Below are 25,692 nucleotides of genomic sequence, written 5' to 3' on the forward strand. Positions count from 1 at the left end.
GAATCTTAGGAACTGATTTAGGACATTTACCCAAAGAATGCCCAAAAATTGAACACTCTAAGCAGACAGGTGGCTTCCATGAATATTCATCATAAACATCCACCACATGCTTCCCCTTATAGTATACAAGAATTACCAATGGATACTTACAATTCAAATCAATTTCTACTAAAATACGAGCAAAACTCATTCTAGCATGACTCAATGTGAATTTGTCCATCATAATAGGTTTCCCAATTAAACTAGCTATCTTCGATAGGGAAGTTGCATTCCACATATGCGATGGTACCTTGCATAAATTTACCCAGGTGGTAACATATTTTATTGCAGCAATTTCCTGTTCAATGAAAGGATGCCAAGGCCTTACCAAGAACAACTGACAAGCAATAAATACAGGGCCATACTCAATAGCAGTAACACGATCCTCTTTGTCATAAAAAATAAATACATAATTGGACTCACCATGAATAGTCATATGCATAGCTCCTTTAGGTTTCCAAGCACGAAGAACTGCATTCTTAACCATCATATGTTAGGGAGCTACTTCCCCACAAAAACCCCCAATTAGCAAATCTTCACAAATTTTCAATTCATCAGCCACATCTTCTTCTAACACATATGCTACCTCTTTATCATCAATAAATCCGGGAGAAGTGAAATCCATGGAAGCTTCAGGTGATAACTCATTCTTCTTTACAAACATATCAGACCATAAAAACTCAGACAAAGTTTCATGTTGAAACCCTTGAGATTTCTTCCTCGAAGGATTAGATCCCCCCACTGCAGACCCCTCTACCTTCTGGGAGGTTAAAGATAGAGAGAAAACCCCATCAGGAAGATGATATCCACCATCAGCAAACATGGCGGAAGATTCAGAGAAACAAAATTACTGAAAAACAAAAACCCTAATCGCCTTGAACTTTGGTCAAAATCGCACGGCCAAAGTCAAGTCTCTTTCTTCCCAGTTTTTCACAATGATTTTTTTTGCTACTGTTGTTATTGTTAATGAAATCTACCATTTGTTTGATTTTTAAAAGATCGATTTGTATTTTATTTTGCATATTTACAGAAAGAGATTTCCAGAAAAACATAAGAAACTAAATTCCACACAATTTCATAAAAGAAGGAAAAAAAAAGAAATTAATTACACTAGGAAATTTATTAATCAAATTTTAAATGGAAAAAAAATAGTCCTTAGGGAGAGATACTTTATTGATTTATGTATTACAATGGTTTTTCTGAATCTTTCTAGGGTTTCTTGGTGTATTTCTTGTATATCATCATGTTTCCTTTGACGGTTCAGATCCCCCTATTTATACAATTGAATTTGTGGGTTAAACACTAATTTCTAGATAAACTTCATATAAGTGGTAACTTGGCAAGCAAGACATCTAGAATATTTCAAAACTTTCCCCGTAGAGACTTGGTCAGCAAGCAATCCAGAACCTTCTTTTAGGGTTTTCGTGTTGGGTTAGTGGAAACTAGAAAAACTAACATGGGCGAGCAGATTTGACCGGCGGGCCTTGACTTTGATTGAAGAGATTGACTTTGATTGGAATCCTTGACTTTTTATTGTTGATTGCAACTGTCGAGCTTTGACTGGCACGACTTTATGGAAGACTGGATTGAATGGATGGTAGGAAATAGATGTCAGACTGGTTGAGAATATAGCTAGCAGCATGGCTAGAAAACTGGATATGTCTGGAAAAATGGATAATTGGGCCGACCGACCGGAGCGCCCGAAGAGAGGGAGTCCCTTTTATGACACTTTTTTGTAAAATGAAACCTCACATAAATTTGCATTTCATAAAAATATTTTGATAGTGTGCACTTGATAATACCAAAATATCTCTCCCTTTTAATCCAATTACTATAACTCCTTATGTATCTTATTTTTTTAAGGGTATAATTGGCAATCAAACTTTAATATAACATATATACAAATTCGTGCCTTGGATTTTACAAATTTTATCTCGTTGGAAAGGTTTTAAAAAATCTACACAATGAGTACGAATAACAATATCAAATTTAGAGTTTTTACGCAAAATTCGGAGGTGTTTATCATTTTAGGCGCATTTTTAGAAAACTAAATTTATATCAATTATGCAAACCACCACAAAGAGTATATAATACTTTATGCAACCATATTTTGGTTTATGCATCAACTAATTTTCCATTGCAAACAGTAAAACGATGTACTCTCTCCGTTTCAAGAAAAGTGATACTTTCACTTTAGGCACAATTCTCGAAAAATGCCATTATGCAAACCACCACAAAGGATGCATAGCACATTATGCAGCCATATTTTGGTTTATGCATCGACTAATTTTTCGTTTCAGGAAAAGTGATACTTTCACATTCCGTTTCAGAAAAAGTGATACTTTCGTTTCGTAGTATCACTTTTTCTGAAAAGACGAGAGTACCCAAATACACCACAATCTTTTATTTATCCACCTATAAGTCCTCGTACCGAAAGTGATTGTCTATGGACAAAGTCGAGACAATACGACCAATCGGTATTCACACTTTGTGTGATCGTTTATGGATACAAGATCGAGAGAATACAACAATCAAAGTGTGATCACTTGATAATAGGTTCAGACTTAACCAAACTTTATAGGATCACTATCAAGTAAAGCGGAGTTAACGTTCGTGTAATTTACTTTAAATTATAAAAACAACAATTATAATTGCGGAAAGGAAAAGCAAATAACATAACAAAATTTTGTTAACGAGGAAACCGCAAATGCTGAAAAATCCCGGGACCTAGTCCAGAATTGAATACTCTCATAATTAAGCCGCTATACAAAATCTAAACCAACTTCGTATATTTGAGACCAAGTAACTAACCCTAGTTCACTTAAGTTCTTCAGTATCCCTGCGCTTCCAACTTCGATCAGTGCACGCACTGGAAGAACAATAAATTTGTTTGGTAACAACTCTATTGATTCTTTCCAGATAAAGATATCTCAAGTCATATGCAAAGGCTCTTCCGTTTAAACTAATAAAATCCTTTTCCTGGTTAGATCAATCCAATCTCTATTACCGACGTAATAAGATTCAAATTTGTAACAATCAAAATATATCTCAAGAGAACTATTAGGCGTTACCGATCTCAAGCAACTAATCAATCGAATAAATATGATTCTAGTTGGATCCCACCCGATCAAGGTTTGTACTACAGAAAGATATGAGAAACCAATAAGAAATCTTCTTCGTCTTCAAATCTTCTTGAATCTTCAATTAAAACCTGCACAACACCACTTGAATCTCTTGTGATCAATCACGCATAAAACGGAGTCTGTTAACAATGGATTATCACAAGATGTCATTAGATGTACAAACAGTTCTAAACATCCCGTCGATACTTCGATCTAGTTTGAGTGAATCTTATATCAGAAGAGAAGATTATCAAGAATAAACAAACTAGGTGCAATCAAAGTTTCAACAACCATTAGTCAATCAAATCAATCGAAAACTAATAAACTGCAATTATCTTGTTTCCCACCAACTATACTCTTAAAGCTTCTGGATTCCACAGAAGTCTTTAAACGAGCGGTTGTAAGAGATTTCGCCTAATTAGGGTACTTTCGTCTCCGGATAGACGGCTCCACCATAAACAACAAAAAGATGAAGTTTTCCTGGCTCTTAGGATAGTTTGCTAGAAATGAAAACTTAGGTATTTATAGAACAATAGGATGTTTGAACACCAAGGAATTTTCAAAACCGAAGGTATTCTCAAGATATGCAATAAATGCCCATTCGGTTTTCATAATTCCAGGAAATTTTGTGTCCAATATTTTCCGAAATATCTCAATACAAAATCTCTTATTAGTAAATGCACATTACTAATTTTTATTCTCTAGAGATTGCATTTAATTGCTGGTAATTAAAGTATATAAAACTAACAACCTTAATTAAAAGATTCTCGGAATGGGATCTCCTTGAGTAATTAAGGAATATATTTGAACAATAGTATGTTGACATCTTTTCTTTGTAAATCCTCTTTCATATTTAGAATCTTGGAATCGATTATATCACACTTCCAAACAAGTTTAGAATTGGTTCATATGTATTCCAAGACAACTATGTGATTGATCAAATATCAAGTCACATTCATGGGTTCAATCGGTTATACCAATCACTGGGATCGGTTATACCATAATATGGAACACTTGTGATCGGTCATACAAGTTACCAAGACCGGTTGCATCAGTTACCTGGATCGGTTACTCAATTACCAGGACCGGTTACCATATACACATGGTATTGTTTGTCATCGATCATACCAGTCACTAGGATCGGTCACACCAATTACTAGGACCGGTTACACCAATTAGAAGGATCAATTACACAACTCTATTGTGATCGCTCACACCAATTACTAGGATCGATCACACCAATTACAAATATCGATCATACCATCTCAGGTGATTAATTAGGATCGATTACACTAATCAATCAAAACTAGTCATACAAAATCATAAGTCAGGCATTGTGATTAGTTATACCAAGATACATAAGAAGTTACTATCGGTTATACCATCTCACACATATTGGTAATCCAAAGATTTCCAATAAATAACAATACCAATAAGCCTAGCGATTTCCCTTTCGATTTGTAAAACAAGTTCATGAATGTACTTCCTTTAAACAAATGTAAAACATTGTTTCCTAGGGTGAAATGTTCACCTTTACCCATTCACATAATCATCACAACATTCATAAGATTATGTCGATGTCATATCTACGAAGTTCAAAAGATAAGCGTTATACTTCGTAGTCTAATTCCTTAATACTATGATCATATGATCATGTCTCACTACTAGAGTAAAATATTCGTTCACAGATTCGCAGTTATGTTTTCAATATAGCACGACTTGAAACATACATTAGGAATGAAACTATTCAAGTCAATAGTACTAACCTCAAGAGGAAGGATGATGTCATCGTTATAACCCGTTACTTCTTCACGTTCTTCAGGTGTTCGAGTAATACTTGTATGTCTTAATATTCCTAAACTTTCTAGTCTAACCTATATATACTAAGTCGTCTATAGTACATAATCAAGCGACTCTTAGATGAGTTTTGATTCACTAAAATATGACAACCAAACTTCACATACCAACGCTTGGTGGTTTCAACAGAGCTATGCTCTAACATCTCCTCTTTTTTCAATTTTATTGATAAAACTCTTAATACATATGGGTAAACAAATTACAAGAATTCATTATACGTACGCTTGATTCCAAGTTTCAACAACACAATAACCTGCATATATTCAATCAATAAATACCGCTGTTGACATCTGAATAACAAAGGTTATACTCCCACTAAAGGTAAGATAGGTAAATATTCAATCCGAACATCTTTGTTATTCCCCTTTTGTAGTCAAGATAACAACACAAAAATATGATATGTTTCTCCCCCTTAGTCAATATTTTACTCTTTCGTTAGATATAAAGCTTAAGCACAATTGTCCTTTCTTTAGTGATTGCAAATCACTTGTTTACTCCATATATTTCCCCCCCTTTTTGTCACAAAATGACAAAGGTTCGAGCAAATAAAGGTCAAACCGAAAGGATCTTACAAATCTAAAAGACTTGTACACAACCTATAAGAGTTAAGCACGAAGGTTTCACATACCACTTTGTATAACCAATATTAAAACCGAAACTATAAGTAATTTAGTTTTAATATGTTATCAAGGAAAACTATTTACCGAAGCAATTTTCCCTATTAGTTTAACAAATTGACTAAGAAACTTAGTTCCCCTGTTAAACTGATTGTACACATACAATCGCTTATTCATACAATAACTTAGACCTTTTTCTTTAGACAAGACAAGTACTAGGTTAGTTAACTAGTATTTCTTGTCAAGGAATTCGATTAGACTTGAATAACCGAATCCTTCAATTTGATAAGTCTAACTAATATCAGAATTAACTTAGTTTCTCTTATCCAGAATCGAATTAGATTAAACAAATGATCTCGTATTTTTTTAAGCCATAAACAATACATACAAACCAAAATAAATTGACTTGCACAATTATTTTCTTAACCGGAAGCAATAGAAACAAACATAGATGTTATAGTACCACAATTTCACCGAAATTTCGTTAAGAAAAAACGCTTGATACCCAACAATAAATAAGATACCAAGCAATAAGCCAAATAAATTGACACAATTTTTCTTAACCGGAAACAATTGAATCACACACACACACATCCATACACATAATAATGGAATATATCAATTGTACCGAAATTTTGTTAAGCAAAAGCAAAATATATGCAATATAAACTGGAAAACGATTACTAAAAAATTTGTTACTCATATTCCACATCCTCTTCTCCCCAGAAAGATATATCATTAAGCGCAAGTTCAAATTAGAACTCTCCCTCAGTATTTTTCATCCTCTCGCAAGAAAAAAAGAATAACAACAAGAGAAACCTTTAACAGAGAAAGGTTGAATCGATTTTTAACTACTGCGTTCCAATAGCAAAAGTTGAAAACCCGAAACACATATGTTTATGCTAAACACAACTCATGTAAACACAAATTAATTCAACATATTGTGACTTTTCACATATGAGTTTGAAACGGAACACCTTATGATCCTTTGATAAAGCCTACCAATATGGGCTAGAATTTAATCTAGCTAAATAAAAAAGTCACACAAACCAGAAGGGTTCACATCATATGAGATCGAATATTAAGGTTATGAAAACCGAAATCAGAAATCCCATAAACCGAAAACACATAACAGAAATATAGAAATTCAAGCACATTCTATGTAATCGGAAACTATTACAAGAAAAATTATAAAATAATAATTTTATTCATAAATAATCATTAGATAAAGAGTATTACATTAACTAGTTGGAAGCCTAACAAGATAAGCTCCAAAAACGTACTACTACATTAATTGAACAGGTTGCTGTGCTAGCCTACCGGCGAGCCTCATGGTAACCTAGCCAAGGGATCCAAAGCGGATGGGGGGTCTGAGATTTTGTCACAATGGGTCAAGCTAACTCTACCTTCTATGTTAATTCCTGCAATATTACGCCATTGAGGGCTCGAACCTGTGACCTCCTGGAGCGCATGAAACTTCGGGAAACGGGGATGACCAGCTGAGCTAGGTGCCCGTTTTTTTCATAAATAATGATAGTTTTATTCAAAATAGACCTTATACAATAATCGAAATAAATCAAAATTTGATGTTTATTTTCTTGGATTAAGTATTACAGTACATAACTTAATCTCTATTGGTGCTCTTATTGTTCATTGAGGTTTCTTCAGTGTTCAAACTCTTGAAGCATGCCTTGAGAGACTTTTCTGTAACAACTTCCTATTTTTCAAGCTTTTCAACTTGAACCTTCATGTCTGCAACATCAGCTTTTGTTTCCTCAATCCTATCCTTGACCCAATCTTGATTTCGAACAGTTATCAGGAGATTGGTTCTTAGTTCTTCAAAACCATAAATATAGTCAATCACATTATCACAAGGTATCCACTTGGTTTTTGTTGGATCTTGAAGGTTGTAAGTCAATAGACATGACTCATCTTGAGATCCAGAAGAACTATCAGAATCATAATCAGACATGATTTTCTTCTTCTTCCTTTTTGTATTGTTTCCTTGACAATTCTTAACCTTCTGAGCTTCCTCCTTATTGGTCTTTGTAAAACTGCGAGTTATTGGAGGCGTGCTCAGGGATTTAAATAAGAATTAGTCAGGTTTTCTCAATACAAGCAAATTAAAAGATTTTTAATTTATTTCGGAACGGGATCTCCTTGAGTAATTAAGGAATATCTTTGAACAATAAAAGATAAGAGTTATTGTTCGTGTTCAAAGTATGTTGACATCTTTTCTTTGTAAATCCTTTTTCATATTTACAATCTTGGAATCGATTATACCACACTTCCAAACAAGTTTAGAATTGGTTCATCTGTATTCCAAGACAACTATGTGATTGATCAAATATCAAATCACATTAATGGGTTCAATCGGTTCTACCAATCACTGGGATCGGTTATACCTTGATATGGAACACTTGTGATCAGTCATACAAGTTACCAGGACCGGTTGCATTAGTTACCTGGATCGATTACGTCAATTACCAGGATCGGTTACCATATACATATGGTATTGTTTATGATCGATCACACCAGTCACTGGCATCGGTTATACCAATTACTAGGACCGGTTACACCAATTACAATGATCAATTACACAACTCTATTGTGATCGGTCACACCAACTACTAGGATCGGTCACACCAATTACAAATATCGATCATACCATCTTAGGTGATTAATTAGGATCGGTTACAATAATTAATCAAAACTAGTCATACCAAATCATAAGTCAGGCATTGTGATTAGTTATACCAAGATACATAACAAGTTACGACCGGTTCTACAAATATTTGTAATCCAAAGATTTGCAATGAATAACAATACCAATAAGCCTAGCGATTTCCCTTTCGATTCATAAAATAAGTTCATGAATGTACTTCCTTTATACAAATGTAAAACATTGTTTCCTAGGATGAAATCTTCACATTTACCCATTCACATAATCATCACAACATTCATAAGATTACATCGATGTCATATCTACGAAGTTCAAAAGATAAGCGTTATACTTCGTATTCTAATTCTTAATACTATGATCATATGATCATGTCTCACTACAAGAGTAAAATAATTCATTCACAGCTTCGCAGTTATGTTTTCAATATAGCAAGACTTGAAAGATACGTTAGGAATGAAACAGTTCAAGTCAATATTACTAACCTCAAGAGGAAGGATGATGTCGTCGTTGTATCTAGTTACTTCTTCACGTTTTTCAGGTCTTCGAGTAATACTTGTATGTCTCAATATTCCTAGACTTTCTAGTCTAATTAATCTATACGAAGTTTTCTCCAGTACATAATCAAGCGACTCTTAGATGACTTTTGATTCACTAAAATATGACAACCAAACTTGACATACCAACGCTTGGTGGGTTCAACCAAGCCATGCTCTAACATTTTCAATTTGGCCTATTTTTAGGCAAAAATAAAATTGTGAAAGTATCTTTTTTTTTTTTTCTGAAACGAAGGTAGTATACGCTTAAAAATATCATTCAAAAAGAAAAAGATGCATAATGAATTATGGAACCAATACAAATGATACATAACAGTTTATACAGTCGTATTCTGGTTCATGCATCCACTAATTTGGTTATGCAACCACTAAAACGATGTATATGGCCCAAAAATAACATTCCGACAAAAATAACATATTTACGTGCTATGCAATCAGGGATGTTTCGTTTTTCTTCGGTCGGCCCTCCCCACCGTGGCAGCGGTGTTCTAGTAGACTGTCCGACAGCATGGCTGAAATATTGGCTGAGAACATAAACAGACCAAATCGGGAGAATTTGTATCCACGACAGAGTTAGGTGAATCAAGCCGTACGAACTGAACTGGTGAAGTAGGCCTAACAAAATGGACCGGTTGACCAAGCGGGGTGAAATTAATCGGCGGACCGGGATGGGGAAACTAGGTGGACTTTGACCACTTAATGTTGATCGATAGTTGACTTATGTTGACCAGCAGTTGACTATCCGGCACGCTAGCACGTAGATTGAGTTGGTTGGCTGGATGGAAAACTTTGTTTACAGCCAAAAGGCGGTCGAGGCAGCAATTTGACCCAATTACGTGGCAATTTAAACAAATATACTGTTTGTTTCCACCGAACACAAATTTGAATTGCCGTACTGTTTGAACTTTGCAGTACGGAAAATAACTACTTGGATAATTAAGAAGTTGAAAATTGGACAGCTTGACAATTGTATTTTTCTAAACAAACGAATTGGGATCTAATAGAATCTTTCTCATAATCAATAAATCATAGATGTAAGTATACAGTTGTAAGCGTAATTGTTTTGGAGTTGTATTATCATGATATGGCATCAACAATACTATCTTTTGAGATGGTCAAATCATCAAACTGTCTTGTCTGAAAAAGACTTGGCCGTTGGCCTGGTTAGTACTTAATAGTTCTTTTAAGGATAGTTCTTTTGAAATTCGGTTTGAGTTTTAGTTGAATAGTTCTTTTACGGAAAATGAGTCATTTGTCCAAAAATTTTTAAAATATGGTTTAAATGGACGAGTAAAAATTAGTATGGATGAAATGGATAGAAAAAAATAATAAGGATGAAACTGGATTCATCGCGGCTTAAACTTAAAAAATAGTAAGGATGAAACTGGATGCATCCTGATATAAATTAAAAATAAGAAAAAATATTTGAAAATGGATAGGATGAAACTGGTTACATCCTGGTTATTTTTATATTTTTGTCCATTTAAACAGTATCTTTTTAATTTTTGTTCATTTAAACAGTATCAAAATGTACAAGTCTTTTTCACCCAAAAATTATTAATTTTGGTTTTTTTTTAACCAATTTTGTGGTTCTTTTAAGGATACCTAGCTGAAATTCCTGACATGTAAAAGATTGGAAGACTAATCATGTTCATGTTTATTAATCATTTCTCGTCTCAATCATGTAAAAAGTCTTAACAATAAAATTAATTTCTCGACATTTTCCACTTGAATGTACTAGTTTGCAGTTTTGGGCTAGAGCTTGATATTCGACTGCAAGCTGATATTGAAATCGGTACAATTACATCATGGGTATGAACTTGTTGCAGCCGTTCAGTTATAGCCCCCTGATCATTTATCTACATTTAATCACAATCGCTGTCCAAGTTACATAGGCCTAGTAGTAGTTGTCTACATTGTGTTTCACAGTATTGATTTCCATAAGTTCAGTAGTTTAAGACGTGATCAGCAATACACATCAAGTTTTCTCTTTTGCATCTGAAGAGAAAATGATATCCGTTGACATCCGATATTGAGTTTGTAAGTATGCGCATATTCTCAGTTGTACAATAAATGAAAATAGTTTGTCAACTTATTCACTTATTCTGATATACTTAATGTTGGATATCAGCTGACAGCTTTGTACGAGCAACCACTGCGGAGTGATGGGGTTCCTCAAACTAACAAATTAATTCTGTGAATATTCCACCTATTGACATTAAATTATCTCCATGGTGTAGTTTTTCTTTCCTTTTTTGCATTTTTGATATTGAATTATCTGACCTTGTCAAGAATTTATCTATGTACAAGATAGAGATGTTGTGTAAAGCTGCAGTTAAGACTTAACGAATAGTAAATAAAATATACTAGTAGTTGGGATAAAGGATAATTTGCGAGTATATTCTTTGGGACGGATCTCTATATAATGGAAACTAACTTCAATTTCAAAGTACCAACACTTGCCTTCCTTACCATTTCTTCAGCAACAACAACCATCTCTCTTTCTCTCACTCTTTTGAACCTGAAAGAGAAGGGGAAAAAAATAAAAAAAAGTTGGAGTTGCCGAGAGTCATCATGGTGAAGGAAGGACTAGAAGTGCTTAAAGCACTTGATGTAGCTAAGACACAATTGTACCATTTCACGGCCATCGTGATTGCTGGTATGGGTTTCTTCACAGATGCTTACGATCTCTTTTGCATCTCCCTTGTCACCAAATTGCTCGGTAGGATTTACTACACGGTCGAAGGAGCAGAAAAACCCGGGAGTTTGCCACCAAATGTTGCTGCGGCAGTTAATGGTGTAGCTCTGGTCGGCACACTTGCTGGTCAGCTCTTCTTTGGTTGGTTAGGTGATCGAATGGGTAGAAAGCGTGTCTACGGTCTTACCCTACTTATTATGGTCAGTTGTTCAGTATTTTCTGGTCTTTCCCTAGGAAGCCAACCAAAAGCAGTCATGGCTACATTATGTTTCTTCCGTTTCTGGCTTGGATTTGGAATCGGTGGCGACTACCCACTTTCTGCAACTATCATGGCTGAGTACGCCAACAAGAAAACTCGAGGTGCTTTTATCGCTGCTGTCTTTGCGATGCAGGGAACTGGAATTCTAGCCGGAGGAATTATGGCCATCATAGTTTCTTCAATATTCGAGAAACAATACCCAGCTCCAGCTTATCAAGTTGATGCGAAGGCATCCCTTCCATATCAGATGGACTACATTTGGCGTATTATTGTTATTTTTGGTGCAATTCCAGCCGCTTTGACCTACTACTGGCGTATGAAAATGCCTGAAACCGCTCGTTACACTGCTCTTGTAGAAAAAAATGCGGAAAGGGCAGCTGCCGATATGTCTAAGGTTTTAAATAAGGAGATTAAAGCTGAAACAGAACGGGTAGAGAGATTAACTACCGACAATTCATTCGGTTTATTTTCAATGCAATTTCTTAAACGTCACGGGCTTCCTTTACTTGGAACCACAAGTACTTGGTTCTTGCTAGACATTGCTTTTTACAGTCAAAACTTGTTCCAGAAGGATATTTTTACTGCAATTGGGTGGATTCCACCGGCAAAAACTATGAGTGCTGCTCAAGAAGTTTTCAAGATTGCGAGGGCACAAACATTAATTGCTCTATGCAGTACTGTTCCTGGGTACTGGTTTACAGTGGCTTTCATCGATATTATGGGAAGATGGGCAATTCAAATGATGGGTTTCTTCTTCATGACAGTCTTCATGTTTGCTATTGCATTTCCTTACAACTACTGGAGTAAAAAGGAGAACAGGATCGGATTCGTTATTATGTATGCATTAACTTTCTTTTTTGCAAACTTCGGACCCAACAGTACAACTTTCATTGTACCAGCTGAAATATTCCCAGCTAGGCTGCGTTCAACATGTCATGGTATATCAGCAGCCGCAGGGAAAGCAGGTGCCATCATTGGTGCATTTGGGTTTTTATATGCTGCCCAGAATCAAGATCCAAAAAAGACTGATCACGGGTATCCAGCTGGTATTGGTGTTAAGAACTCCTTGATCGTGCTCGGAGTTATCAACTTCATTGGCATGATGTTTACATTCCTCGTACCAGAACCAAATGGTAAATCTTTGGAGGACTTGTCAGGTGAGAACGACGGAGACACGTACGAAGAAGTGATTCAAAGGCCCGAATACAACAGATCAGTGCCTGTTTGATTTTCTTGGTTTTCCTGATTATTTTTTTTATTTTCAACATAAAAATTTTAATGTTGATGTAAGTGGTTGTCTAACTCCCTTTCCGTGTGTGAAAAAAAGTGTGGGCTGGGAAAATGAGCCGATTTGAAGCTGTTGTTATTGTTTATGAAATTCTACTATTTGTTTGATTTTTTAAAAGATTGATTTGTGTTTTATTTTGCATATTTCACAGAAAAAGATTTCCTGGGAAACAAAAGAAATTAATTTCCACACAATTTCATAAAAGAAGGAAAAATTAAAAATCATTATTACACTAGGAGATTTATTAATCAAATTTTATATGGAAAAAAAGAAAAAAAAAAGAATGATCATGTTTTAGTAACTTCATGACAAACTTTTCATATGCTTATCGATTCCATGAAACTTCTTAAGGTCAATAACAAATCCATAGACCCTCTTTTGATCAGGAAGTTGGTGGATTAACTTCAACATAGAAGTCACTAACAAGTTGGTTAGGACAAGATTAGGAAATTGATGTAATCCTAAGGGAATTAGAAGTCATCTAGTTCTAAGAAAAGGAAAGACATGTAATAAGGTAATATGACTAGGAAAAAGAATTCATAGTTATATATAATATATGATCACCAAAGTTGTGGTTGATCATATGAGCAAGATTAGAGCTTGTGTTTAGTTTTGAGAGATTTTCTAAACATCAATAAAGAGAGTTGTCTTTATATAAGCTAAGTTTCATCTTGCAGTTGCCATTAATTGGTATCAGAGCTTGTCTACACCGAGCCATGGGAGACGAGAGCACCATCATACGTACAAGATTTTTCACAAGCACAGTTGAAGCTTAAGGGGGAGAATGTTGGATTAACTTCAACATAGAAGTCACTAACAAGTTGGTTAGGACAAGATTAGGAAGTTGATGTAATCCTAAGGGAATTAAAAGTCATCTAGTTCTAAGAAAAGGAAAGACATGTAATAAGGTAATAGGATTAGGAAAAGGAATTCATAGTTCTATATATATATATGATCACCAAAGTTATGGTTGATCATATGACCAAGATTAGAGCTTGTGTTTAGTTTTGAGAGATTTTCTAAACATCAATAAAGAGAGTTGTCTTTATATAAGCTAAGTTTCATCTTGCAGTTGTCATTAATTGGTATCAGAGCTTGTCTACACCGAGCCATGGGAGACGAGAGCACCATCATACGTACAAGATTTTTCACAAGCACGGTTGAAGCTTAAGGGGGAGAATGTTGGATTAACTTCAACATAGAAGTCACTAACAAGTTGGTTAGGACAAGATTAGGAAATTGATGTAATCCTAAGGGAATTAGAAGTCATCTAGTTCTAAGAAAAGGAAAGACATGTAATAAGGTAATATGACTAGGAAAAGGAATTCATAGTTCTATATATATATATGATCACCAAAGTTGTGGTTGATCATATGAGCAAGATTAGAGCTTGTGTTTAGTTTTGAGAGATTTTCTAAACATCAATAAAGAGAGTTGTCTTTATATAAGCTAAGTTTCATCTTGCAGTTGCCATTAATTGGTATCAGAGCTTGTCTACACCGAGCCATGGGAGACGAGAGCACCATCATACGTACAAGATTTTTCACAAGCACAGTTGAAGCTTAAGGGGGAGAATGTTGGATTAACTTCAACATAGAAGTCACTAACAAGTTGGTTAGGACAAGATTAGGAAGTTGATGTAATCCTAAGGGAATTAAAAGTCATCTAGTTCTAAGAAAAGGAAAGACATGTAATAAGGTAATAGGATTAGGAAAAGGAATTCATAGTTCTATATATATATGATCACCAAAGTTATGGTTGATCATATGACCAAGATTAGAGCTTGTGTTTAGTTTTGAGAGATTTTCTAAACATCAATAAAGAGAGTTGTCTTTATATAAGCTAAGTTTCATCTTGCAGTTGTCATTAATTGGTATCAGAGCTTGTCTACACCGAGCCATGGGAGACGAGAGCACCATCATACGTACAAGATTTTTCACAAGCACGGTTGAAGCTTAAGGGGGAGAATGTTGGATTAACTTCAACATAGAAGTCACTAACAAGTTGGTTAGGACAAGATTAGGAAATTGATGTAATCCTAAGGGAATTAGAATTCATCTAGTTCTAAGAAAAGGAAAGACATGTAATAAGGTAATATGACTAGGAAAAGGAATTCATAGTTCTATATATATATGATCACCAAAGTTGTGGTTGATCATATGAGCAAGATTAGAGCTTGTGTTTAGTTTTGAGAGATTTTCTAAACATAAATAAAGAGAGTTGTCTTTATATAAGCTAAGTTTCATCTTGCAGTTGCCATTAATTGGTATCAGAGCTTGTCTACACCGAGCCATGGGAGACGAGAGCACCATCATACGTACAAGATTTTTCACAAGCACAGTTGAAGCTTAAGGGGGAGAATGTTGGATTAACTTCAACATAGAAGTCACTAACAAGTTGGTTAGGACAAGATTAGGAAGTTGATGTAATCCTAAGGGAATTAGAAGTCATCTAGTTCTAAGAAAAGGAAAGACATGTAATAAGGTAATAGGACTAGGAAAAGGAATTCATAGTTCTATATATATATGATCACCAAAGTTGTGGTTGATCATATGAGCAAGATTAGAGCTTGTGTTTAGGTTTGAGAGATTTTCTAAACATCAATAAAGAGAGTTGTCTTTATATAATCTAAGTTTCATCTTACAGTTTCCATTAGAAGTGACTTAGAGACACTCTCCTTTTCCATACAATTCTTAGCCCAACTTACCAACTTCGGACAGAAATCTTCAATGCTGAATTTCCCACAAATCTCATACGAATAAAACCAACTATAATATGGAACCAAGGCCACGTCCAAAAACCCCATATTTTCACCACCAAAGTATGGTTTCTCTCCAAGCTCTCCTTCCAATACTCTCAAGGTTTCTATGAGATATTTCTTAGCTTTCTCTTGCTCTTCTCCCTTTGTCATCCATGTTTTCTTCCCAAACGCATAGACCTACATTAAGAAATGTGTAAACTAATTTTTTGTGCAACCAGAACTGAAGGTAAGAAAGAGTAAATATTAAACGAATTTGTATTATTATTTGCCTTTTGTTTTTAGTATATGCATATTTTTGTTTAATTATGTACATAAATAAGCTCGGAGAGTCAAATAGCAAGTAGGACAACTAATCTTGTCTGCCTACGCCCTTGACCCTAATCAACAAATTAAACAAAACATAGTATATAGAAATGAAAATTAATAAACTTTTGTTTGTAATTAAAACTTACGTTTTTGTCGATATAATCAACCCAGAATCTTGCAGTGGCTTTCTGATATGGATCACTTGGTAACAATGGAAATTTATCATTCCAAACATCATCAATCACAATTAAGTTCTGTTACATGATAATTTTATCGAGTATAAAAAACGCCAGCCGCAGCCTGATTCTGCCATGGGACCACTCCGGAGGTATTTTCCAACAAACCCTTCACTTTAGTTTGATTTTGATTACTTCAATCGAATAGAAATCATCAAAATAGGGTTTTAATAGGAGTTACAGAGCCATGTTCGGTTAGGCCGATTTTCCAAAAAACCCTAATTTACTAACCGAACTTCTTGAAAATGAAGAACACGAAGAACAGTTTGGTTCTATTGGATTTAAAACTAAGTCACCGAACTCTCTGTTCGGTTGTTTCGCAAAAAAAATTAAAACTACAAAGTAACCGAACTCCACCCTTAGAACCGAAAAAAACAAATCCAGTCTAACCGAACTGTGTTTTTGTGGCCACTATCTTGAGTTCCAAAATAACCGAACTTAGCCAATAGAGTTCGGTTTTTTCGCAAAAAATTATAAAACTGCAAAGTAACCGAACTTAGCCAATAGAGTTCGGTTGATTCGCAAAAAATACTTTTAACCGAACTCCTTGTATTCAAACAACAGAAGTCCATAAGTTCGGTTCCTTCGCAAAATAAGGATATCACCGAACTTTAGTTTACGAAAATAATGAGAAGTCCACAAGTTCGGTTCATTCGCAAAAATGTTAAGTTTTCTTTGTAACCGAAATCTACCTTTCAAACTTCGTAACCGAACTCTACCTAATTCGCCAAGAAATAAATTTCGTAGTAACCGAACGTTTGCCTAATTGCATATATGCATATATAAGCCCAGTTCGGTTGATTCGCAAAATATGTTGAAGTTTGCGAACCAACCGAACTTCTAACACTAGGTTACTTTTAACCTTCAGTTCGGTTGGGAACTTGGTTGCGTTGAAGTTTGCGAACTAACCGAACACACAAGATGTACCCAAATAAATTGTTAAGTTCAAAGTTCGGTTACCTACCATTTTATCCTAGGTAACCGAACATTACACTGTACGACCAAAACCTCCATTAACGAGCGAGTTCAGTAACCTGCGTGTTTGGAAAATGTAACCGAACTACACTTTCAGGTGTGTTCGGTTACATGTTCTTGACATATGGTAACCGAACTGACCCAAATCTACATAAAAAATTTCATTTTTTTTGAAAGTTTGGAGCAATTCAACCAACATTATCTAAGTTTGAAGCACACCTGGGTACCCAAATACCCTTCCTCCGGTTGTGGTTGGTAAAATCCATCGTTTTTCATGTTTTCCTTCTTCATCTTCTCTAACTTTACTCTCTCAATAATTCTACTTCTTTAAAAAAAACCATCTGATTTTTTAATCTCACTAATTATCTTTAACTTAATCATCTCACTAATCATTACACTAACTATTATTAACACTAACTAATCATCACCCAAAATTAATCAGGAGGGTAATTTAGGTATTAATATAAATATCCAGATAAGGGGTGACCTAGATTTACTTCTAATGTCTTTACCCAAAATAAAACCATGGTCCCCCAAAAGAACCATGGTCCCCAAAAAATCGTTCTAATCAATTACTAAGGTTGCATCTCTTGACTAAAGCGAAGGACAAGATAAATTGGTCTACAACCTTGTTTGTCTCGGGCCCTCAAAAGCCCATAAAATGCTTGCAGTCTATGTACTACAATGTAAAGATTTTGGATTCTCTTAAATATAGCCCACGTTTTTATTAACCATAACCCATTTGATTTTGATCAATATATATTTTGACGATAATGGGTAGAGTTCGGTTACTAACTAGTTTTAGAATTTTTTGCGAACCAATCGAACTCCGAGTTCGGTTATGAAAAATTAAATTTGTGATAACCGAAGTGTTCTTAGTGTTCTTGGTTTCAGAATGTTCGGTTACAAAACTAGTTTTTTTTTTAATTATTCCTAACCGAACATGCCACTTTAACATCCATTTAAACCATATTTTGATGATTACTACTCAATTTTCCTATCCAAAAACGAATTAAAAAGATTGATGGGTTTTTCAATCGAACGAGGAACGTCAAGGAAAGAGAGAAGAAGAAGAGAATAAACTTTTTTTCAAAACTAAAAATTTTCGATTGCTCTTTTGATTTTGATTTTGGTTAATAAATTCATTTTGATTAGATGTATATTATTAGATTAATATAGTTATTAAGTTAGTTTTAATAAAAATTAAAGTAAAGGGTAAATGGGTATTTACCTAACTTTGGGACACCCCTTATAAGTATAGGGAGGTTAGCCTAATAAGACCATGGTCCCCCCAAAAAAACCACGGAAAAATGGGTCATTTGTCCAAATATTTTTAAATCACGGTTCAAATGGACGAGTAAAAAATAGTTTGGGTGAAATGGCCAAAAAAAAAATAGTAAGGATGAAACTGGTTTCATCCTAGCTTAAATTTAGAAAATAGCAAGGATGAAACTGGATACATCCTGTGTAAATTAAAAATAAGAAAAAATATTTGAAAATGGGCACGATGAAACTGGTTACATCCTGCCTATTTTTACATTTTTGTCCATTTAAACAGTATCAAAATCTAACTGTCCATTTCACCCAGGAATTGTTGATTTTGGTCTTTTTAACCAATTTTGTGAAAAAACCATGGTCCCTAAAAAATCGTTCTAATTTTAAGTTTGACCATTCATGTTATTATTGGTAGCCCATAAACTAGGTTAGCAAATCAGTGAGTTGGTAAATTGGTGACTCAGTAACCACCAAAAAGAAAATCGATCATGTAACCACTAGAAAAAAGAATATAAATTCTGATATCTGTTTTGGATGCTTGATGGATCGCAATATCGGCTTCAGCATTATCTTGTGAGCACATATTAGACTGCACTATATAATGTAACTTAACCATGAAACTCATATATCAACACTCCCGCTAAAATGGGTGCGCTAGATATCCAGCATACCAAGATTGTCAAGGAAAGAGTTGAATGGTCGAATTGGAACTCCTTTTGTCAGAATGTCTGCAATCTGATTTTTCAGTTCTGACAAAGGGAGTGCTAATGACTCCTTCATTTGATTTCTCTTTGATGAAATGTATATCCACTTCCACATGTTTGGTTCTGTCGTGGTGGACTGGATTATGAGCAATACTGATGGCAGCTAGCTCTTTTTGTCGCAGTATAACTTCATAAGACCTGTAAGGTTCCATCCATATCTTCCAACTGTATTCTTCGCCATAAGAACTCATAAACTCCTTGAGGCATAACTCTAAGATATTCTTATGCACTAGACCTAAATACAACTGATTGCTTCTTACTACGTCAGGTTACAAGGGTTCCTTCGACAAATGAACAATATCCAGAGGTAGACATACGATCAATCACGAAGCCTGCCCAATCCACATCAGTGTATGCCTCAACCTCTATGTGGTTATTCTGCGAAAATAACAACCCTTTTATTGGTGCAGACTTTTGTAGTGAAGTATTTGATACAATGTATCTATACGTGTATGTCGTGGAGCATGCATAAACTGACTTACAACAGTCATGCGGTATGCCATATCAGGACGAGTGTGAGACAATTAAATTAGTTTTTCCCACTAATCTTTGTTACCTCTATTTATCCACTGGAATGTCGTTAGTGTATTCTCCCAACTTCTGATTTGGTTTTACTAGTGTGTTAATAGGCCTGCCGCAAACGTCCCTGTCTCATCTAGAATATCCAGAAGATACTACCTTTTGGAGATATAAATTCCCCTTTTTGATATGCACTTGGATTCATACGAAGTAGAACAAGTCTCCTAGGCCCTTTATCTCAAATTCTTTGGCGAAATAAGATTTTACCTTCCACATTTCTTCTACATCATCCCCTGTCATTAAAATGTCATCCATATAGACAATAGACCAAAAAAAATTATCCCAGGTGGTCACATCCGACACACCAATGACAACACATGTATCCTTTCTGAGTAACTGAGCATCCTAATAAACACTACACCATTTTTGCGTATTAGCAACCCAGATTATCAACATTATTTGCTCCGTTGCTAATTAGTTCTGTTGCTAATCTGTAGCAACTTCGTTTTCCCTTGTGAAATTTCGCAACATGCAGTGCTCCGATGTGAATAGCAACGGAGGGATTTTCACACATGCGATATGCTCGTGTGGTCGGTAACACTATGAATAAAATTTCTTTTTCAACTTCAGAGCAGCGGGTTTATCTTTCCTTCTCTATTACTCTTTATCTCATTTCCCAGACATAAAAAATTTCTTCTCTCTTTCTTTAAACCTGGCAACTCTCTGTTCTTTCTTATTTTCACCAAAGTTTTCAATTAGGGTTTCCAATTTTCTGTGATTTTGAGCTTTTTGAATTGATTTCATGAACTCACAAATAGAAGGAAGAACCAGCTGAGGATGTTACGGTACGTGGGTCAATCAATTTTTTTTCTTTCTTTTGGTCTAATTTTTTTTTTTTTTTTTGATTTTATTGATTGTGATTGCAATTGTAATTGTGATATTTGTAGGAAGGTGATGAAGTGGATGCTGAAAATAACAATGAACATGATGCTTCTGAGGGTGTAGAGAAAAGGGTATAAATCCTATCTTTGATCTCTTAATTAATTCTGTTAATCTTATCAATTGGATTCACCTTGACTGTTTGCCTGACTTGATTCAACTTGCCTACTTGCTGTGCTCAGAGTAAGATAATATGCGGATTTGAATTTCCAAGATATGATTCTTTATCATTAATGGTCTCATCGTAATGTTGTTCCAAATTTTGCATAAGCTTGCGAGTTTGCAGTTTCTGGTGGAATGTTGGTGCTACTGTTTCGGTTGGCTGTGTATGAATACTTTCGGGATCATTATGTCACACAGATAATGTCTCCTTTTTCATGTTGGCTACTGGGGATAGTGTAGATTTGTCTACATGAAGATAGATGCTTCCACCCTCATATCCATTATCGCAAATTCATTATCCTAAAATCAGGGATTCTCCCTGGCTAACTTTGTTAGGCGATCCTTTATTTTATCTCTTTTGGTTGCTAGTTCCATGCTATACACTGTTTCTTTTGTTAATACAGGTTGAGTCAGAATTTCTGAACGAGGAGAATGATGATGCAATAGAAAATTTTGATGGTAATAAGTTTTGGAAAATCTTTATCGGCTTTCTTGATGATTCAAAAGGTTATTTCCATATGTTCCCTTGCCTATTATATGTTCATGAGTATTTTTACGAAGTGATTTTTTAGAAACTTATGAGTATTTTTGACGAAAAAGAGATAATCCTGCATAGGGTCATTGGTCATTTCTTTCTACTTTCTTGTCTGTGTGTATGGTTTTGAAAGATGTTTTACTTGGACTATTTTGTTGTGTATGTTACAGATCAAGCTTCAGACAACATCATAATGTTGTCTCCTCAATGGCTTTATGCTAAACCAACTGATATTAAGCCAGGTATTACCAATGCACTATGCGTACCGTGCTGAACTTTTTTGAATAGAAATTTTATTACCCTGATCCAAAGCCATAGATCAGGCCTGTGCAAAGTGTTGGTTTGGACAAGGCAGTTGTCGTGACTCAGCAGGAATCTTTCGAGGGATCTGGAGTGCAAGTCCCTTATTTTTCTATGGTGCGAAGAGGGTGCTCTAGAGAAAATTTTATGCCTCCCATGGTACGTGCAATCATCTATTCACATGAAAGTTCATTTATTTGTCTTTTACTCTGAGTGTTACCTAAATTAGTTTAGCAAGACTACTGGTCTAACCCAGTTGCGTGTTGTGCCCTTTGCTAAAAATGGCAATACATAAATCAAACTCCGCAATTGCTTTAATTTGAACGTGGTCTACTTGATTGACTAGCACAAAAATGACTTTCTGTACTAACCTGTTTACTTGTTTATTTGGCAGTACTTTTACTATGTATGGATGTGGATGCAAACATTTGAGCTTGGGATAATTATAAATCTTGACACATTGCAAGTCAAGATCCTAGATATGGGAGAGTTTCTCTAAGCTAACTTATTTATGTTTTGATTGCAGGGATCTTTCGAGCAATAATTTTTCAGGACGGGTGCCATCTTCTGTTGGTGATCTACAGCATCTGCTTACCTTGTAAGTAAAACTGCCTTGCTCTTTAGTTAACTTGTGCATTTTTCAAGGGAAATACTTTGACTTGTGCGTTTATCACATTTAGGAATTTGAGTAAGAACCATCTCAATGGTCCTATGCCGGCCGAATTCGGGAATATCAGAAGTATCCAAATTCTGTAAGTTCCATTCAAACAAATGTTGCATACCTAAGAGTTCTAGACTGCAGTGTTCTATATCAGTTCTCAGTATTGCATGGTTTCTGTAGGATTCTAACTAATAACAGTTTTCAAGGGGAAATTCCATCTCAATTTACTTTACTATTTCTGATGCATTCATGAAATAACCTGTCTTTTCATTTTCAATATTATAGATTATAACATTTATCTAGAATGCCTTCAAATTTTTTGTAGAGATGGTACTTTATGTGTGTTCATGATCTTATAAACTTGTCATAGGGCTGCAAGTTTTTAGATAGGCCATTTTTGCTGGGTTGTTAGGAACTACATGGCCGTATCAGTTTTATCCCCATTGTTTGGGATCATTTACTTGTGAAATTAACGTTATTCTGAAAACCTTGGTGGAGTATTTTAATATTTCCATTCTATGGCAAGGATAAGATTGATTGTCCCTGAGTTTTGACGAGGTGGTCATTTGCAGGTGTCGACTCAACTTGTTGACGTTGATGATCATTAGGGCCAGCCAGGTGCATTACGCCGCCTTATTTTTAATTTCCCCGTTGTGGTTTTGTACTTATAAGTTGGACATATTGTCTGGTTCAAACAGAACTGTATCTGAATCGTTTTTATCATGTTAATGGTAATCTGTGAGTGGCGGTTTTGTCTCAATAATTTATGAACCGGAGATTGAAATCTCTACTTCATTTCTTAGGTTTGGTATCTACATTACTTATATAGTAGTCATCTCATGAGGGACTAAAATCATTTGCTTATTCATTACCAAAATTTAAGTGTGTTCATTGTCGTCGTTCGACAAATGATAGCTTACCGATTCATGTTTAGTGCAATCATATACCTCATCTTTACTAATTCCTTTCTACTTGTATAAAACCATTTTTCTTTTTTTGTGAGATTTAAACATCACTTTATGCAACAGGTATCTAGTGATGAATCTATTGAATCAGCAAAATAATTAGCACTTCAAGAGAGCCTAATGGTTTGTACTCTTACTGTTGTTAAAGACTTTGTATTATGTACTAGAATATGGGAACTTGATTCCATGTAGGGAACAGATATGCGGACTTTGTATCAATGTTGGTTTTGAAATCTGAAGTGAACGTGCTCTAATTTTGTCACTTATCCTTGTAATTTTAGGACTACTGAATGATGATAATTTCTTTTATATTGATTTTTGTGCTGAGTTGATAGACATGTTGAGTTAACAGATAGATACATTGAGAAACATAATTTTCTGAGCCGTGGCTTAGAATCAAAGCCGTGGCTTCATTCTGAGCCTTTTTATATGTTGCTAAAACCTTTAGCGACGGCAAATGCCTATTGCGAACTCGTTCAGCAACAGCTATCGTGGGTTGCTAATGCCATAAAACGGTATAGTGAAAACACACTTGAGAGGAGCATGAGGTTGAGCGGAAATTCCAAGAGAAAGGAGCGCAGCGGGTGTTTGAAAACTCAAAACTCGAGAAGGCATATTGTTAATCAGTTGTGTTGCAGTAAAGATAGCATCACGTCAATACATATTATGCACCCTCATTTTGGAGTAACAAGCAACTAGTGACTTCTAATAAGTAGCGATTTTTTCGCATAACAACTCCATTTTTCTCATGCGTATCAGTGCAAGAGGTTGGGTTGACAGTGTCATGTTCCAAAAAATTAATTAAGAAGAAAGATGTTGCTTTAGATACTAACCGCTCCTATCAGATCTTAACACTTGATTTTTTGTTGTTAAACTGGGTAAGAAAGAAATTATGAAAGATCTTGAATACAACATGGACATCGCTCTTATCTTTCAATAAAAAACCCGAGACACTCATCAATAATCATCAATTAAAGTAACAAACCAACGAAAACAACAATAAGTAACGACACTTGAATGACCCCAGACATCACTATGTAGGCCAGCAAAAGGAGACACACTTATTTTAATGATTAAATGATATGGGACACGGTGATGCTTAGCTAGCTCACATGCTTCACAATGAAACTTAGATATATCAAGTTCTAAAAACAACATATGGAATAACCTTTGCAAATACCGAAAAGAAGAATTTCATAATCGTTTATGCCACAACCATACTTGTTCTTCGAACTAGATTCACTTGTTGATTTATAAACTCTTGTAATGCTCTCTTGTTCCTCTTTTGCAACTCAGGTTGTAAAGTTCCCCTCCCTCCTTAACCATACCGATTCTCTTCCTTGTGCGAACTTGAAAAACACAATGTGTATCAAAGAAAGGAACACTACACTTCACCGTTTTGGTTATCTGTCTGATGGAAAGAAAGTTGCAAGAGAGATCTGGGACATATAACATCGTAGAAAAGGACATAGAGCTAGTTATTGGGATATTGCCTTCACCATAAACAATGTTTGGAGATCCAACAGTGGTCAAGATACACAGTTAATTGGGATTGGGATTATAAGTGAAAAACATGTCAAACTTGGTAGATATGTGATCAGTTGCTCCACTATCGAAAATCCATAGATTTATTACAAATGGATCTAGATGCATTATCAAAAAAAAAAGTTCTTTTGTTACCTGATTGAGCCATAAAAGTAGATCCAACAGAATTCTCCTTGGATGACAACATCCTCTTTTATCATTGGCTCTATATGGGCTTGAGATGGCTAAGGAGAAGCATTGGTTATGTAGGTTGAAATTCCTCCTCATTAGCTATGTAGTATGCTTTTGGGACACCATTGCGACCTCCTTGTACTCCTCTAACACTGCCACTAGAATATCCCTTTCTCATATGATCATTCTTCCATTGTGGACGATTACTGAGTTTGAAACATATCTCCATGGTATACATACGCTTTTGACAGCAATCACAATATAAAAAAAAAAATTTGTCAGGCTTTCGTTTGTTTTATTGTGTGAATGCTGGGACATGTGTAAAGGTCGTAACAGCCTTCAAGGTTGAACTTTCTTGAGATACTGGAGATGTCACAGCATCTTTGCGATGTTCTTCATACCCCACAATTCCATAAACTCCCTGAAGTGCCCGCAATAGATTCTGTTAGAGCACTGCTCGG

General features: G+C 35.2%; 2 protein-coding genes and 1 long non-coding RNA gene across 6 annotated transcripts; 2 read left to right on the plus strand and 1 right to left on the minus strand.

The window, feature by feature from the left end:
• Positions 1-11,348: 11,348 nt before the first annotated feature.
• On the plus strand, positions 11,349-13,234 carry LOC113335644 (probable inorganic phosphate transporter 1-3). Its single transcript, XM_026581669.1, has one exon. The coding sequence runs from the start codon at positions 11,447-11,449 to the stop codon at positions 13,055-13,057; it is 1,611 nt and encodes a 536-aa protein (XP_026437454.1). The 5' UTR covers positions 11,349-11,446; the 3' UTR covers positions 13,058-13,234.
• Positions 13,235-13,420: 186 nt separating this feature from the next.
• On the minus strand, positions 13,421-20,268 carry LOC113335734 (probable glutathione S-transferase parA). The gene is made up of 4 exons (XM_026581749.1): positions 20,221-20,268; positions 16,331-16,438; positions 15,762-16,055; positions 13,421-13,492 (listed from the first exon to the last, which is right to left on the minus strand). The coding sequence occupies exons 1-4, from the start codon at positions 20,266-20,268 to the stop codon at positions 13,421-13,423; spliced, it is 522 nt and encodes a 173-aa protein (XP_026437534.1).
• A 368-nt stretch (positions 20,269-20,636) lies between these two features.
• On the plus strand, positions 20,637-23,718 carry LOC113335804. Of its 4 annotated transcripts, none has more exons than XR_003353507.1 (7): positions 20,637-20,798; positions 20,901-21,561; positions 21,760-22,048; positions 22,416-22,487; positions 22,570-22,641; positions 23,123-23,168; positions 23,579-23,718. It is a non-coding gene; the product is annotated as an uncharacterized LOC113335804 (long non-coding RNA). The 4 variants fall into 4 exon arrangements; XR_003353509.1 differs by lacking the exon at positions 23,579-23,718 and having other exon boundaries at positions 21,760-21,831; positions 21,913-22,048; positions 23,123-23,565; XR_003353508.1 differs by lacking the exon at positions 23,579-23,718 and having other exon boundaries at positions 20,901-20,966; positions 21,459-21,561; positions 23,123-23,565.
• Positions 23,719-25,692: the final 1,974 nt, after the last annotated feature.

Source organism: Papaver somniferum, unplaced genomic scaffold, assembly GCF_003573695.1.
Source record: "Papaver somniferum cultivar HN1 unplaced genomic scaffold, ASM357369v1 unplaced-scaffold_15, whole genome shotgun sequence".
Classification (NCBI taxonomy): domain Eukaryota; kingdom Viridiplantae; phylum Streptophyta; class Magnoliopsida; order Ranunculales; family Papaveraceae; genus Papaver; species Papaver somniferum.